The 16604-nt window shown below is 45.4% G+C and overlaps 1 protein-coding gene across 2 annotated transcripts in view; it reads right to left on the minus strand.

Annotated features, from left to right (window-relative positions):
- Positions 1-12165: 12165 nt before the first annotated feature.
- The window catches only part of LOC104853330 (zinc fingers and homeoboxes protein 1), a 46287-nt gene continuing 41848 nt past the window's right edge, over positions 12166-16604 (minus strand). Inside the window, exon 6 of one of the 2 annotated variants that reach the window (XM_033760847.1) lies at positions 12166-12468. In XM_033760847.1, coding sequence (XP_033616738.1) covers positions 12271-12468 — 198 coding nt within the window. In that variant the 3' untranslated portion in view covers positions 12166-12270. The remainder of the gene's footprint in view (positions 12469-16604) is intronic. The other variant, XM_010611248.3, reaches the window with a different exon arrangement.

Here is a 16604-nt window from a genome sequence, read left to right on the forward strand (position 1 = left end):
AAATATATTGTAGTGTCTGTTGTTTGTTGGAATCTTATCCTGAACCCTAATGAGGATACTTGGCTCACAATAGTTTACTAAATCTTGCTACAACACTAACTGAACTTGCTGCAGTCTGTTTGTTGTGCCAAAACAAAACACCTGGAACTGAGTATTTTTTTTCTTTTTATTGAGTTTATTGGTACAATCTAGGTCTACAATACAGTTACATTCATTACTGGGATCCTGTACCTTCACATGACAGGTCTTGGTTCTCATTTTTTTCCCCTTGTCCCTGTCCTCCCTTCACCCCCTCCTCCACTCCCCATTCACAAATTCTTTCTTTCCATTTTTTCATTTTCTCATATTTTTTCTTTTCCCTTTTTGCCTTTCCCCTACCCTACCCACTTTCCTACACCTTTAGCCCTTTTCTTCCTATTTCACACTCTTAATTATCCCATTAGGATCTTGTGTACTCATAGTTTTTCATACCAGGGAAACTATTCGGTATTTACACATGTATGACTTATTTATTTCACTTAGGAGTATATCCTCAATATGTATCCATTTTTCTATGAATGAATCTAATTTCTCATTCTTTATGGCTGACTAGTATTCCATTTTATAGAAAAACCACATCTTCTTTATCCAGTTTACAACTGATGGGAAGATGGTCTGTTTCTAAGTTTCAGCTATTACAAATTGTGCTGCTATAAACATTGGTGTGTATGTATCTCTGTGGTATGATTCTTTTAATCTTTTGGAAAGATACCCAGCAGAGGGATGGCTGGGTCAAATGGAATCTCTAGACCTATCTCTTTGAGGTATCTCCATTTTGATTTCCATAGTGGTTGCACCAGTCTGCTCTCCCAACAGTGAAGAAGGGTTCCTTTCTCCCCACAACCCTGCCAACATTTGTTATTGTGCAATTTCTTGATAGAAGCCATTCTTTGTGGGGTGAGGTGGAATCTCAGTGTTGTTTTCATCTGCATCTCTCGAATGACCAGTGATGTGGAACATTTTTTCATATATTTACTTGCTGCTTTTACTTCTTTGTCTGAGAAATGTCTGTTCATTTCAGATGCCCATTTTTGAATTGGATCTTTATATTTGGGGGAGCTGATTGTTTTGAGTTCTTTGTATATTCTAGATAATAGTCCTTTGTCTGAGGAGAAGCTGATAAAATTTTTTTCCCACATTGTAGGTTGTCTCTTAGTTCTGTTGATGGTTTCTTTTGCAGTGCAGAAGCTTTTCAATAAGATGAGATCCCAGTTGTTGATTCTTTCTGCTAGTTCCCATGCTACTGAGGACTTGTTCATAAAGTCTTTTCTTATGCCAATGTCTTCAAGAGTTCTGCCTAACTTATCTTTCAGCAAGTTTGGTGTCTCTGTTTTAATATTTAGATCTTTAATCTACTTTGATTTTATTTTAGTGCATGGTGAAAGATAAGGGTCTAGTTTTAATCTTTGGCAGGTTGAGATCCAGTTTTTCCAACACCATTCATTAAAGAGGCTATCTTTCCTCCAGTGGGGATGGTCAGCTCCTTTGTCAAACATGAGGTAGATGAGTACATCTGGATTTGTTTTTGTGTCTTCTAATCTGTTACACTAATCCTCAGCTCTGTTTCTTTGCCAGTACCATGCTGTTTTTATCACAGTGGCTTTGTAGTATAGTTTCAAAATGGGAATTGTTATACCCGCTGCCTTGTGTCTGTTGCCTAGGATGGCTTTTGCTATTCTAGGTCTCTTATGGTTCCACATTAATTTTTGGATTCTTCTTTCTAGTTCTGTGAAATATAGTGTTGGAATTTCAATTGGTATTGCATTTAATCTGTATAGCAGTTTTGGTAGTATGGCCATTTTCATTATGTTGATTCTTCCTACCCAGGAGCAGGGGATACCTTTCAATTTTCTTATATCCTCTTCGATCTCTTTTTTCAGAGTGCTTTAGTTTTCAGTGTAGAGGTCTTTTGCTTGTTTTGTTAGATTGATTCCCAGATACTGCATTTTTTTTGGGTGCTGTTGTGAAAGGTATTGTTTCTCTGATTTCTCGTTCAGTGAGTCTGTTATTTGTGTACAAGAATGCTATTGATTTTTGGGTGTTGACCTTGTATCCAGCTACTCTCCTAAAAGTGTCAATTAAGTCAAGAAGTCTTTTGGTGGAGTTTTTTGGGTCTTCAATGTAGAGTATAATATCATCAGCAAATAATGACAGTTTAACTTCTTCCTTTCCTATCTTTGTTGCTTTAATTTCTTTCTCTTGTCTAATTGCTGTGGCTGATGTTTTCAGAACTATATTGAAGAGGAGTGGTGATAGTGGGAATCCTTGTCTTGTTCCTGATTTTAACATAAAGGTTTTCAGTTTTTGGCCATTTAATATGATGTTGGCTGTAGATAGCCTTTACTAAGTTGATATAGACCATCTATTCCAATTTTTTTCAGGTTTTATCATGAATCAGTGTTGAATTTTGTCAAATGCTTTTTCTGCATCCAAAGAGAGGATCATGTGGTTTTTGTCCTTGACTTTGTTAATATAGTGTATTACATTGATTGATTTATGTATGTTGAACCATCCTTGCATCCCTGGAGTAAATCTGACTTGGTCAGGATGTATGATCTTGATGATCCTCAGTATTCTGTTTGCTAGTATCTTATTGAGGATTTTTGCATCTATATTCATTAAGGAGATTGGCCTGTAGTTCTCTTTTTTAGTTGCATTTGGGAATCAAAGTGATACTTGCTTCCAGGAATGAATTTGGAAGTATTGCTTCCCTTTCAATTTCATTGAAAAGTCTGAAGAGTAATGGCAGTAGTTCTTCTCTAAATGTCTTGTAAAATTCCGCAGTCCATCAAGACCTGGGCTTTTCTTTGTTGGTAGGTTTTTAATTACAGTTTCAATTTCACTGATTGTGAATGGAGTGTTTAAAATGTTTTATCTTCTTTGTTCAACTTTGGTAATTCATAAGTATCTAGAAATCTGTCCATTTCTTCTGTGTTTTCCATTTTATTAGAGTACAGGTTCTCATAGTAGGTATTAATGATCCTCTGGATTTCTGTGGGATCTGTTGTGACCTCACCATTTTCATTCCTGATTGCATGGATCTGAGCCTTTTCTTTCCTTTTTTTTTGATAAGGTTTGCTAAGGGTTTATCAATTTTATTTATTCTTTCAAAAAACCAACTCTTCAATTCATTTATTTTTTGTATCATTTTCTTAGTTTCCATTTCATTGATTTCTGCTCTAATCTTTATAATTTCCTCTCTTGTTCGAGCTTGGGGTTTTTCTTACTCTTGTTTTTCTAGGAGTCTAAGAGTCATCATTAAGTTGTTTATTTGAGCTTGCTCTGTTTTCCTGATGTGGGTTCTTAGTTTCCATTTCATTGATTTCTGCTCTAATCTTTATAATTTCCTCTCTTGTTCGAGCTTGGGGTTTTTCTTACTCTTGTTTTTCTAGGAGTCTAAGAGTCATCATTAAGTTGTTTATTTGAGCTTGCTCTGTTTTCCTGATGTGGGTATTCAGTGCTATGAATTTTCCACGTAGAACTGCTTTCATTGTGTCCCATAGATTTCTGTATGTTGTATTGGCATTTTTCTTTTTGTAAAAACTACTGTCTGATTTCTTCTTTGATTTCCTCTGTGATCCATTGATTGTTCAGGAGAGTGTTGTTCAATTTCCATGTGTTTGTGAAGTTCCTATGGTTTCTTATGCTATTGATCTCCAGCTTTATTGCACTGTGATCTGATAATATACAGGGAATAACTTCAATTCTTTTGCATTTATTCAAACCTGTTCTGTGAGTTAGTATGTGATCTATCTTAGAGAATGACCCATATGCAGCTGAAAAGCATGTATATTCTGACTTTGTAGGGTGGAACACTCTATAGATGTCCATTAATTCCATGCTTTCAAAAGCTTGGTTCAGTTCTAGTATTTCATTGTTGATTTTTTGCCTAGATGATCTGTCTATTTGTGATAGTGGGGTATTAAGATCCCCCACTACAATTGTATTAGTGCTTATTTGGTTTTTCATGTTTCTTAATATTTGTTTTATATAGTTGGGGGCATTTATATTTGGTGCATATATGTTTATGATTGTCATTTCTTCCTCTTGGATTGTTCCCTTTACATGGATTTTGTGGCCTTCTTTGTCTCTCTTAATCAGTTTTGGCTTGAAATTTACTTTGTCTGTGAATAAGATTGCTACCCCTGCTTTTTTCTGGGCTCCTGTCATGTGGAGAATTGTTTTCCATCCTTTCACTTTCAGTCTATGGACTTCTTTTTGCACTAGGTGTGTTTCTTGTATACAACATATTATTGGAGTTTGCTCCTTAATCCATTCTGCCAATCTATTTCTCTTGATTGGTGAATTGAGGCCATTGACATTGATAGTTATAACTGATATGTACTGACTTATTATTGTCATGTTATCGGCCTTTTGTTGACTCTTTTTAATTTTTTGCCCTCTTCTCTAATTTCTTGCCTTGGCTATTTGATTTTGCTCTATTGGGCCTTATAATGTTGTGATCTTCATTGTCTTTTTCTAGGATATTTTTTAAAATTCCTTGTAGTGCTGGTTTAGTATTCATGAAGTTTCTCAAGTGTTCTTTGTCATGGAAGCATCTTATTTCTCCATCCATTTCGAGAGTTTTGCAGGATACATCAGTCTTGGTTGGAGGTCATTTTCTTGAAATGCCTCACTCCAGGCTCTCCTTGACCTGAGGGTTTGTGTTGAAAAGTCTTCTGTGATTCTGATGGGCTTTCCTTTGCATGTGATTTGTTTCTTTTCTCTTCCTGCTTGTAGTACTTTGTTCTTGTGTTGGGTTTCCGGGATCTTGATTATTATATGTCTAGGTGTAGATTTTTCTTGATTGTGGCTAGTTGGAGTCCTATATGCCTCACTTTTCTGTATGTCAAATTCTTCTCCTCTGTTTGAGAAGTTTTCTGTCATTAATTCTGTGAACAGCTTTTTTAAGTCATTTGCATTTTCTCCTGGTACTTCATGTATTCCTATCAGTCTTATGTTATTCTTCTTTGCATCATCTAGGAGTTGTTGGGTCTATTTCTCATGATCCCTTACTGTTTTTAAGAGAGCTCTCTTTTCACAGTCACTGAGTCACTGTCTGAGATCCTCCTGGATGCCTGCTGGACGGCGCTCAGCCGGGAGGGGAGGTGGACTCTGTCCTCGCTGGACCAGGCCGCGCCCCGCCCGCTCCCGCTGTAGGCGCAGCGCCACCGCGTGTCCAGATCGAGAAGCGCAGCAAATCGGAGGAGCAGTTCGGTTCAGCCTGTGGGGGACGCGTCCAGGCTAGGCGCGGGGCAAAGCCGGGACAGAGGCGGGAGTCGGCGCTGACACCCGGGGCCCAGCCTCTGCCCACCTTGGCTCTACTGCTGCCTCATCCTGCCCAGCCCTCTGTCCCACCTGGATCTGAAATCAGCCAGTTTCGGGGCTGCACAAAGCCTTTCCCTGCTCTGCAGGTCTAACTCGGCTCCTTGCCTGCTAAGAGCCCTCCATGGCTCCCACTTGCCCACAGCGGAGAAAAGCAAATGCCTTCGCTCCTCAGTGCCTCAAGCCCGGCGATCCTCCCACCCATGTCAGGCTCAGGCAAGTCTGTCCCGCCCTCCGCCCGCATCTCCCCTGCCTTTCCCCTCCCAAGGCCACTCTTTCCCGGAAGCCTTTTCTGAACCCCAGGTTGGGTTCAGTGCCCACCCCTGTGCTTCCAGCGAGACACACCCCTGCCCTGTCCTCTGGCTCTCCCCAGAGACCTGCCAGCCGGCAGGTGACACTGGGGCCTGACTTACCCTCCCCAGAGTATTTGCTTGGGTAGAAGACTGCTTAGAGGAGGGTCCTTCAGGGAGACAGGGACCAAGGCCTCCAGCGCCCCACACTCGGCCTGGGTGAGGGCTTGCAATGGGGGTCTCATCCTACCAGGGGCACAACATGGCCCACTCTTGTTCCAAAGCCAGAGAGACAGGAGCAAGGGTGGGCTCCGAGGAAGGAAATCGATTTCCTCTCCCACCCCAATTATTCTGTAACATTCCAAACAATTCATAAGTACACACTGATATAGCTCAGCTCTTTTTTCTTTTTTTGAGACAGGTTCCTCTATTAAATTCAGGCTGGCCTTGAGTTTGAGGCAATCCTTGTGCCTCAGCCTCCCAAGTGCTGGGATTACAGGTGTGTACCACCACGCCCAGCCTTAAACTCATTTTTGCTAGCGTCTCTCTCCTGACTGAATCTCCACTCGGGGTTGTTACTGTGTGCAATCTTTTGTTGTTGTTGTTTTGTTTTGTTGTTTTGAGACAGGGTCTCTCTCATTATGTAGTTCAAACTGCTCTGGAACTTATTGTGTAGCCCAGGCTGGTCTCGAACTCGCAGCGGTCCTCCTGCCTCAGCCTCCCCAGTGCTGGAATTTCAGGTGTGTGCCACCACACCCAGCTTACTGTATGTAATGTTAAGGTTCTGGGAAAAGCCACCGGGTGGGGAAGCTGTGCGAGGAGGAACTGAGTGAAGGGTTCTGGAAAATTAAAAGGAGGGGAGCGCTGAGCTGATGGAAGCTGGGCTCACCTGGCCCTGCGCCGTGGCCTCTGCTGCAGCTGGTCAGCTCTGGGTGCCCCGCTGAGGAGCCTAGGCAAGGCTGTCCCTGAGAGGGGCACGGCCTCTCCCAACACCTGCTCACCTAGGAGTGAGGCTTGTGTAGTCAGCACCTTCCCTCCCCTTTCTCCCCATCACCCGGTCCCCCTCCACTGCCCTGAAGCCCCATGGTGTCCTTTCAAACATGTTTTAAATTTGGGAAACACTCAAAACTCAGAAGATTTCGCTTAAAAAGTAAGGGTGCATAGCCCCTCCCTGCATGTCAGAGGCCTGACTCTGGTGCAGCGGTGGCCTCCTTTCCGGGCAACAGCCCCCCATCCTGAGCCCCAGAACCTCACCCTTGAGAGCATTTGCCAGCCTCCTACAGGTGGAGTTTGTGAGACACGCACGCACACACACACACACACACACACACACACACACACGAGGGCCTGCATCACCAGCCACACGCTGTCCACAGAGGGGATGGACAGAGCAGAGGGAAATCAGACTGAATGTGCCCCTCTGTCCTGGGCCACCTGGGAGGAGGGGGACCTGACTGAGAAGCCACCTTCGGGTTTCCCAAGTGGCCCCATCCTCCTTTCCTCAGACTCAGAGCCCCTGACTGTGATGGTGATGGCGATGGCGGCAGAGAGATGGCAACACTTGCTAGTGGTTGTCTTTTGGGGTTTGAATTTCTCCAAGACTAAAATGTTGAGGTCTTGAGCTTGTTGGCCCTTCGCATATCTTCTTTTGACAAATGTCTGTTTAGATTCACACACACACACACACACACACACACACACACACATTACTTACATACACAGCTCATTCTGGTAACTCCCACTCCCTTTCTGTCCCCACCCCTCAAGATCCGATGTCTTTTAAGCACCCACAAGAATGCCACAGGGACACGTCTGACCATCCACCCATCCCAGCAGGGCTGATGACCTGCATTCTGGGTTAGATCTGATGTTTCTCAGAGGCTCTTGTGTGGGAAGCTTTGTCTCCAGGGAAAAATTCTCAGAAGTGGGGTTTTGGAAGCTGACTTGGTCGTAAACACTCTCACTTGGTCAGTGGATTGAGGTTCATAATTTGATGAAATGATTGGGAGGTGATAGAAACTTAAAGGGGAACTAGCTGAAGGCAGAGGGTCATGGAGTGACCACAGGGACTGTATCTTCTCTCTGGCCTCCCCCTCATGGCTTTCTGGTAGCCACGGAGTAAACAGCATCCTCCACACTCTCCCTGCCTCACTCCAAGCCCACAGCAATAGCAGCTGTGATCCATGGACTGAAACCCTCAAATCCATGAGCCAAAACACAGCTTTCCTTCTTTAAGTTGTGTGAGTCACGTTTTCCATCTCAGTGATAGAAAGCTGACTTGTGTGGGGCTCCTCTTCAGACTACCTTCAGACCTTGAATGACGTCTTCAGAGTCCTCAGGGGCAGGGAGCAGTAGTGGGTTTGGACAGGAGGCAGTGAGGCTAAGGGAGGAATGGCTGAGGTCAGCTGAACATTCTGTCCAGAAGGTGAGTGAGAAAGAGGGCCAAGAGGCTCTCCCCACTTTACGGTCCGCACATAGCAGTGACAGATAAAACAGGAGCAGCAACAGCACTGGGAAGCAACTGGTGTCAGACACAAGCACCCAGCACAGTGGGCTGGGGTGAGCAGGGACCCACACCCCAGGGCAGGAGTCTGAGGTGCCCTTATACAGCCTTGAGGAGGCAACTGCAAAATCTCTAGCCAGGGATGACTGAGCAGAGCAGGGAAGAGAAAGGGGAAGGGGACCTTGCATCTAAAAAGTGCTGTCTTTCTTTAGCTTATTATGCTTTCTAGTTGAAATCCTTTTTATTATTTTAAAATTGTCACTCCAGTTTTTGTTATATTTTGTTATATTTCACAGTGTTTTTGTCCACTTGGGAAGCTGTAACAAAATATCACAAACTGGGTGGCTTACAAACAAAAGGAATTTATTTCTCACAGTTCTGGAGACTGGGAAGTCTAAGGTCATGATTTGGTGTCTACAAGACCCAGTTCCGGATTCATAGATCACTCTGTCTTCAACCTCCATGGCCAAAAGGTGCAGGAGCTCTCTGGGATCCCTCTCAGGAGGGCGCTAATCCCATGTGTGAAGGCCCCACCCTCAGGACCAAGTCACCTCCCAAAGGCCCCACCCCTAATAACAAATTGGGGTTTAGGGAATCCATGGTACCTCCTAATACCAGTGGCCCACCGCCCCTACAGCAACCTCATGCCTACCAGCCTGGTATCCAGGGAGACCTATGTCTAGAGGCCCTTTCTGTAGGCCTCGCCTCATTTCTGAAGGGCCCCGTGTGCCTGCCACTCTCCAGGCCAGGGCCTGGCACTGCTGGGTTCACTGTGCCCAAGACCCCACCGCATCTGCAGCACTGACCTGCTTCCCTTTGAGCTCAAGGCACCGGGATGACTTCAATGCCTGCTCAAATCTCCAGCCCGAGGACCACCCTCTTCAGCCTCTGCTAGTCCTCAGGTTCCCTCTTCTGGCATGGCCTATGCAGCTCATTCCAGAAAGTTCCAGGGAGTTGAGAGCCATAGACAAAATCACGGTATCAGAGCCCTTGTCTTCCAAAGATCATCCAGAGCTTTAATTAAATACAAATGGTTCCAAGTCCAAATAATGTAAGAACAAAACCCCAAATCCAACACCCCTTTGGTTCCTGCTGGTTTTTCAGCCCGGACCTGAGACTGTTTCCCTGCTGACGCACACACGCTGGGATGAAGGGACACTGTGCCCTGGATTTCAGTCAGCTGAGGCAGCAGGACAGGAAGTTTGCTGTGGTGCCAGTTTCCTATGGTCTTCCAAGGCCGCCTGCCTGCCTGGCCTGTGAGGGCCCAGCCCAGGCAAGGCAGCCCCCTTCTGACTCCTGACACACCCCAGCTTGGAAGTCGGCACAGGGATGCTGTTTCTTCCCCTGGACCTGTGGGCCGGGGAGGCTGGTGCGCTTTGCTTGGGCTGGTGGCAAAGAAAGGGTTGGGAACCTGCAGGGGCCAAGCTGGGAGATGGCGCAGCTCACACGTGGGCCGGTTCCGTCTGGCTGAGGCCTCTTCCACCAACCCACGTGTTGGGGACCACGGTCAGCAGAACCCACTTGGGCATAATGGATTCACAGTAAGATCAAGAGAAACACCAGTCACTGAAGCCTATGAGATGCAGGGCCCTTCTGCCCATGACCCAGCTTCAGCAGATGCACACAACCTCCAGGACCCACCACCTTTGTGGGTGCCGTGGGCGCTCCCCGGCTTGCCATTTCCCCAAGGGCTGGGAGTGGTTTCCCACAGCAGAAGCAGGTGGGACGAAGAAGCCAGAACAAGTTCTTAGGCAAATTCCAAGTCCTGCCAACTCTACCCCCATAGGGCCCTTAAACACAGCCTCCATTACACTGTGAAGACACTGGCACCCGGGCACCTCCTGTGGCCAGGCCCAGTGTCAGCTCCAGCCACATGGAGAACCCAGTCAGCTGAGCAGAACCTTCCCACGGTTGCCGCCGGAAGGAATGTGAAAGGGAAGGGTGCAGCTTTGTGTCTTGCAAGGCCTGTGGAGTGGACAGCAGCAGCAGCTCCCCACCCTGGCTCTGGGCCCAGGATGGACCCCCAAGGCAAGGGCAGCACTGACTGACAGCACAGGCTACTAATGAGCCTATCTCGCTCCTGGACGCCGCCTGCATTCATTGGTCCTCAGTCTCTGCTTCTGCACTGGAGGAGCCCAGCCAGTGTCTCGGGAGGCCTGTGGCGGTGTCGCGACTGTTCTGGGAGGGCAGTGTGAACAGAGCTACTTCCTCAGGGCGCAGGACACATAGCCCCAGCTCTGCCCCCCATCCTGCTCGCCCTTCGGGCCTGACCTGTCATAAACTTCAGTCTCTGCCTGGCAGTGATCGTGATGACTCGAGTGTGACAAAACCCAGCATGCTCTCTCAGGCGACCTTCTCACCTGCTTGCCAACCAGGCAGTGGAGGCCCAGCCCCTTTTCACACCAACCTGCACTGCCAGGAAGGGGAGGCTCGCAGGAGCGGGTGTGGATGGCATGTGAAGACCACCAGGCATCTGCAATGTGGGAAGCACACTTGAGAGCTAAAAGCACAACCACGGGCGTGGCTGGCTTGCAAGGAAGGCGCTGAGGGAGAAAAGGGGGCATTTCCAGAAAGCCCAGATGGATGGGTGAGAGGTACAGGGTGCCCAGATCGCCTGGGTGCCACCTGGAGGACACTGGCCAGTTAGTTCAGCAATGCTTTTTAACAAGTGTCTAGTGAGATGATAGTATTCTGCCCTGGGGATACAAATGCAAACAAAGCAGGCAGTCCCTGACTTTATAAATGGAAACCAAACAGGCCAACCTAAAAACAGCAGAGTGAAAAGGGGCCGTGCAGGAAGAAGGTAGTGTTCAGGGAGCCCAAAGGAGGGAAGCCGAGTGTAGCTAGAGGACGCTCCCCCTCCCGATCCCTAAGGGCAGATGTGGGTCAGACGCCTGGGGGAGAGGGGGGCCCAAGGCTCAGTGAGCTGTAGTGCCCCAGGACAGAGCCGCACTGCAGAGGGCTTCCGAGCCCCTCTCCACAGGGCTACCCAGGACCAGACCACATACTAAGCAGCCATGTTGTCACAGCTGCCGCACAGGGCAGGACACAGAGCAGGAGCTCAGTGGATGATGACAGCCACAGCGGAGGGGTGGGGAGCTGCTGGGAGTGTCATGGCTCTCCATGCCTCCTCAAAGCAAAATGCCTATTATCTGTATGTCAAAGATTAGACTTGTTGCTAGTTACACTAACAAACTTGCTAACAGAGCGGTGAACACATGTGTGCACACACATGATTAGCCTGTGCAGGAAAGAGCAACAGAAAGAGTGGGCAGGAAGGGTGCGGAAGGGAAATCGCCGGAGCTCCCTGCCCAGGGCATAGTCTCTTCCCTGTGCTGAGCAGGAGGGAATAAAGGCTGCGCAGGAACCCACCGAGTTAGGGTTTGTGGTCCCATGTGCACATGCAGAGCAGCGGACAGACTGGAGTGAGGGCCCCATCTGCTGCTCTTGCCCTCAGGGCCTCCAGGGAGGTGTGCAGAGCCAACAGCCTCCAAGATGAGCTGGAGGCTTCCTGCCCAGGATCCTGAACCCAGGTGGGCCTCACAGGACGCAGCAACTCCCTCCCTGTGAGTCCACGTGCGCCACCGCCAGGACACATCGAGGCGAGAGGAGCTGGCGCAGAGGTCCATGACCTCGGACCCAGAGTCTCTCCTCTTCTGCCAGCACCCAGGAAATCGGGGCAGTAAGCATTGTGTGCAAGGAAGGTAAAGCAGCAGGCCCTCCGTGTTCCTGCCACACCCTTCCGAGACAGGATGCACTCTCACAGCTCAGCACTCTGGCTCATTCCTAACGAGCGCACTTGAAAAGCATGATTAAGACACTGGCTAGATAGAACATGGTAACTGTTTCTGGATGACAATCCTAAAAGCCCCCTTTAGTTTCGCAACAGGCACTTTCAAAATGGGCAGTAACCCTAAGATACAACACTGAAGGGGACTACAAAAATCTAAAAAGGAAACAAAAAGTAATGAAACTGAACCTGGGCAAGAAGCCATTTTTCCAAAACATAAAGAATCGTTTTTAATTCAGTATTTTGCACAATTAGCGGAAGACACCATCTGAAGTAAACATGGACGATTAATACAGTGCATGATGTTTGTACTTAAATGGTCTCTAAGCCAAGACCCGTTTCTCGGTGTGGAAGTGACTCTCCAAGGAGCAGAAGTGGCCTCTGAGCTTCCCGAACCACTTGTCCTCAAACCCTTCCACAGAGGCAGTGACCAAGCCAGCCAGGCCCACAACACCAGTGCCCTTCACCGCTGCGTGAACTCCCTCTTTCATTTTTTCTGGAACGATATCTTCTCCCATAACCTGTAGCAGGAGGAAAAAAAACTGTCCCAGTAAAATAGGCAGCAGAGCCAAGCATAATGGTGCACACCTGTAATCCCAACACCAGGGAAGCTGAGGCAGGAGGGCTGCAAGTTCGAGGCCCAGCATGGGCAACTTAGTAAGACCCTCTCTGAAAGTAAAACTTTTTAAAAGGCTAGAGATATAGCTTAGGAGTAGAGCACCTGTGAAGCCTTGAGTTCAATCTCCAGTATCACATACACAAACAGTTGTTATCCAAGGGTCACATATGCAAACTGCCCAGTGTTTCTTCTCCTGCTCCCAAGTGAAAGAAAACAAAAAGTGAAATGAACAGACTCCTCTCAGAAATACAGATGGCCAACAGATGCATGAAAAGATATTCAGCATCACTGGCCATTAGAGAAATACAAATTTAAACAACACTGAGATTCTATCTTACCCCAGAAAGCATGGCCATCCATCAAAAAAGTCAAATAATAAATGCTGGCCCGGTCCCAGGGGAAAAGGATCCCTACTACATTGTTGGTGGCATAAGCACTATGGAAATCAGTGTGGAGATTCCTCTAACAACTAAAACCAGGAATTCCATTCAATACAGCTATTTTCCTTCTGGGTATCTTCCCAAAAGAGTTAAAGACATCATATTACAGTGATCCATGCATACTCATGTGTATAACAGCACAATTCACAATAGCCTAATCTTGGAAAGAGGCTTCTATGTCCATTGATATATGGATAAAGAAAACGTGGTCTAGCTGGGGATTTGGCTCAGTGGTTCCACACCCTGCCTCCCAAGTGCAAGGGCCCGAGTTCAATCCTCGGTACCAGAGAAACAAAAACGTCAAAAAAAAAAAAAGAAAACATGGTGTTTATACAAGGGAGTACTACTCTGCCATAAAGAAGGATAAACTTGAGTCATCAGTAGGAAAATGTTAAGACCATAATGTTACATGAAATAAATCAAGACACACAAGCTTACATATAGCATGGTTCCTCTAATATGAGAAACACAAATATAAATAAACAGCAAAACAAAGGATAGATATTAGGAGTAGATAGATAGATCCTTTTCAAATAAGGGGATGGAGAGGGGAAGGAAGTGCTTGGGAAGGGGAAGAAAAAAGAATTAAGACGTGTTGTGCACCTGGTACCAGCTCCCCACAGGAAGTGTACATGGTACGTACTAGAAACACAGACAAGATACACGAGCCACACTGCCATGGGGATGAAAACGGTACAGCCACGTGGGAAAGAGTCGGGTCACTCCTCAAGATGTTATCACCCCGACGCCACAGGACGCTCCGCGCTCCCAGAGAAAGGCGCCTGCAGGAACACACCAACGTCTGCAGCACAATGGTGGAAACAACCCCAGGCTATCAGCTGACGAGTGGACACATACAGTGTGGCCCACTGGCAGGAGCGCTAGTCAGTACCAAAAGGGCGAAGTACCGTGTGCGTCACACAGACACCTGGCAAATGTGATGTCAGTGGGTGTCACGCCTGGCCACCTCCTGTATGGTCCCAGTTACATGAAATGTCCACACCAGTGAATTCACAGAGGAAGGAGGTAGTGGTTAGCAGGACTAAGAAGCGGGAGGCACAGAAGGGAGGACCAACTGGTAGACGGTGATGAAAATGTTCAAAACCAAGATTCAAGAGTTAGTCATGGCTACACAGCTATAAAGAGATTAAAAAGACTAGCTCGTACACTTTCTATAAATACTGATTTATTTAAAAAACAAGCAGAATCCCAGAGGTCTTCAGCACCATCCAGCCTCCAGGGCACTGAGTTGGCCTTTTGTACCCAACACTGTGACTGCAGCCCAGGGAGGGGCATAGATCCTATTTCCTACAAGTTTCCCAAAGAACTCAAGAGCAAACAATCAAACAGCAAATATGGTAGCTGCGCATATCCTTTCCTGACCCACCAAGACTCCAGTCCCTCCAAAGCCAAAGCAATCTGGGGACCTCAGTGGCATGTTTACCCAATGAGGGCACAGTAGCCTCCCTACTGGGCAGAACCAGGCCCCAGGCAAGGCTGGTTCCAGAAAGCTTGTACCTGAACCCACTAAGCGATCAGTCCACCTCTGGTAACAACAGCAAACTAAGCTCCCACTTCAGTTCCCGCATCGCATACCATTTGGTATGGTCATACAGCCTTCTTGCAGGGAGGTGATAGAATCTGTTAGTCACACAAGTCTGCACAGCTTTCTAGGTACCTGTAAACCTGAAGAAGCACAAAAAGAAAAAAAGTTTCTGCTGAATTCGAATCTTTACAGATCACTTTTTTTCAGGAAAATGCCAATGAGATGTAGAGAATTTACTAACTAAATCACGGACACTTGCTTTTGCATCTCAATGCCTCTAAAATCAAGGGGCAAGTCACAGCGTAAAAAGCATCGCACCTTTCTTTCAGTGGCACATCAAATGATGTCTTAGAACTGACGACTTCTTCGATTCAATGAAACACAGTACTTCAAAATGCTGGGGAAGCTGGGGATTTAGCTAAGTGGTTCTGTCGCCTGCCTCACAAGCACAAGGTCCCAAGTTCGATCCCCGGTACCAAAAATAATAATAATAATAATAATAAAAATAATAAAGAATTTGAGCTCAGTGGGTCCACCGCCTGCCTCACAAGCACAAGGTCCAGAGTTCAATCCCAGGTACCAAAAAATAAATGAAGAATTGAGTAACAGTAATAGCCAAACAAAGCAATTCCCAAAAGAGGAATAAACAAGTATATTTGTAGATGTCAAAAAATCTGCCAAAACATTTGGTCATATAAAAATTAAAATTTCCATGTTAAAAAAAAATACTTGGGAAAATACTGCAATATTAAAAGGAAAGTAAGTCTATTATGGAGAAGGCTTCTAAAATTACTAAGAAAAACAGAAATGAATAAAGAAAAAAAACCATAATTAGCCATTTTGCAAAATACAAATGGCCGAAAACATGAAAGTTATTCAGCTTAACAGTTACCACAGAAATACTAAAAATATAATCTTTTTATCTACAAAATTGCAAATTTATACAAGAAATAAGTTGAATTATATAAAATCGCTGTTTTATAGATTAAAACAACTGAATACACACAATTTCAAATTGCTTATCTAAGACTGGGTAAGAAAACCAGTGCGCTCTCTCATACAGAGCCGGAGGGTATAAAAAGTGAACCAACTCTCTCAATGAAAATTTAAGAGTTTTTAAAATGTTCATATATTTTTGTTTTGTTTTTCTTTTTTTTTTTTTTTTTTTTTTTTTGGCTTTTTGAGACAGAGTCTCACTATGTAGTTGAGACTAATCTTGAACTCACTATGTAGCCCGGGCTGGTCTCTAACTCAGAGCGATCCTCCTGCCTCAGCCCCCCAAGTGCTGGGATTACAGGCATGTACCATCACGCTTGGCCTTTTTTTGTTTATTTTTGTTTTCTTTTTTAAATGTTCATGTATTTTTAATTCAATGATTTTACTTCCAGTCATCTAAAAGATATGAACATATACACTGATAATTTTGCAAAGACTTAATAGGTGCTAAACATTTATGAAGGATTCAACATGGGGAATAAGCCAATAAATTACAGTTAATCTAAAAAACCGGACTACCACCCAACCAGTAAAAATTACGTACTCAAATAGCATTTAAGGGTATAGAGTCATGCCCATGTCACGGTATAAAATAAATATCATAAGACTATAAAATGAAATGTGTGGTGCAACAGTTCCTAAGCAGCAATTTCACTCCTAGTTACATACTGAAAAAATTAAAGAGACTCCAACATACATGAGTGCTATCCTTCAAAGGAGCATTATTTACAATATCCAAACAGTGGAAACAACCTGTGTCATCAAAAGATGAATTAACAAAAGGTGGCTATACACATACAGCATGTGGATATTATTCTGCTACAAAAAAGGAATGAAGTTTTGAGATATGTTACCATATGGACAAATCTTGAAAATAATGTATTAAATAAAATAATAAAATAAGCCAGGAACAGGGCTGGGGATTTAGCTCAGTGCCTGCCTTATAGGCGCAAGGCCCTGAGTTCAATCCCTAGTACCAAAAATAAATAAAAAAAATGCATACATACATGCTTAAAATAAGCCAGACATAAAAGGTCAAATACTGAATGCTTCCTT

This window comes from Fukomys damarensis, unplaced genomic scaffold (assembly GCF_012274545.1).
Source record: "Fukomys damarensis isolate Sample0158 unplaced genomic scaffold, DMR_v1.0_HiC HiC_scaffold_5, whole genome shotgun sequence".
Taxonomy (NCBI): Eukaryota; Metazoa; Chordata; class Mammalia; order Rodentia; family Bathyergidae; genus Fukomys; species Fukomys damarensis.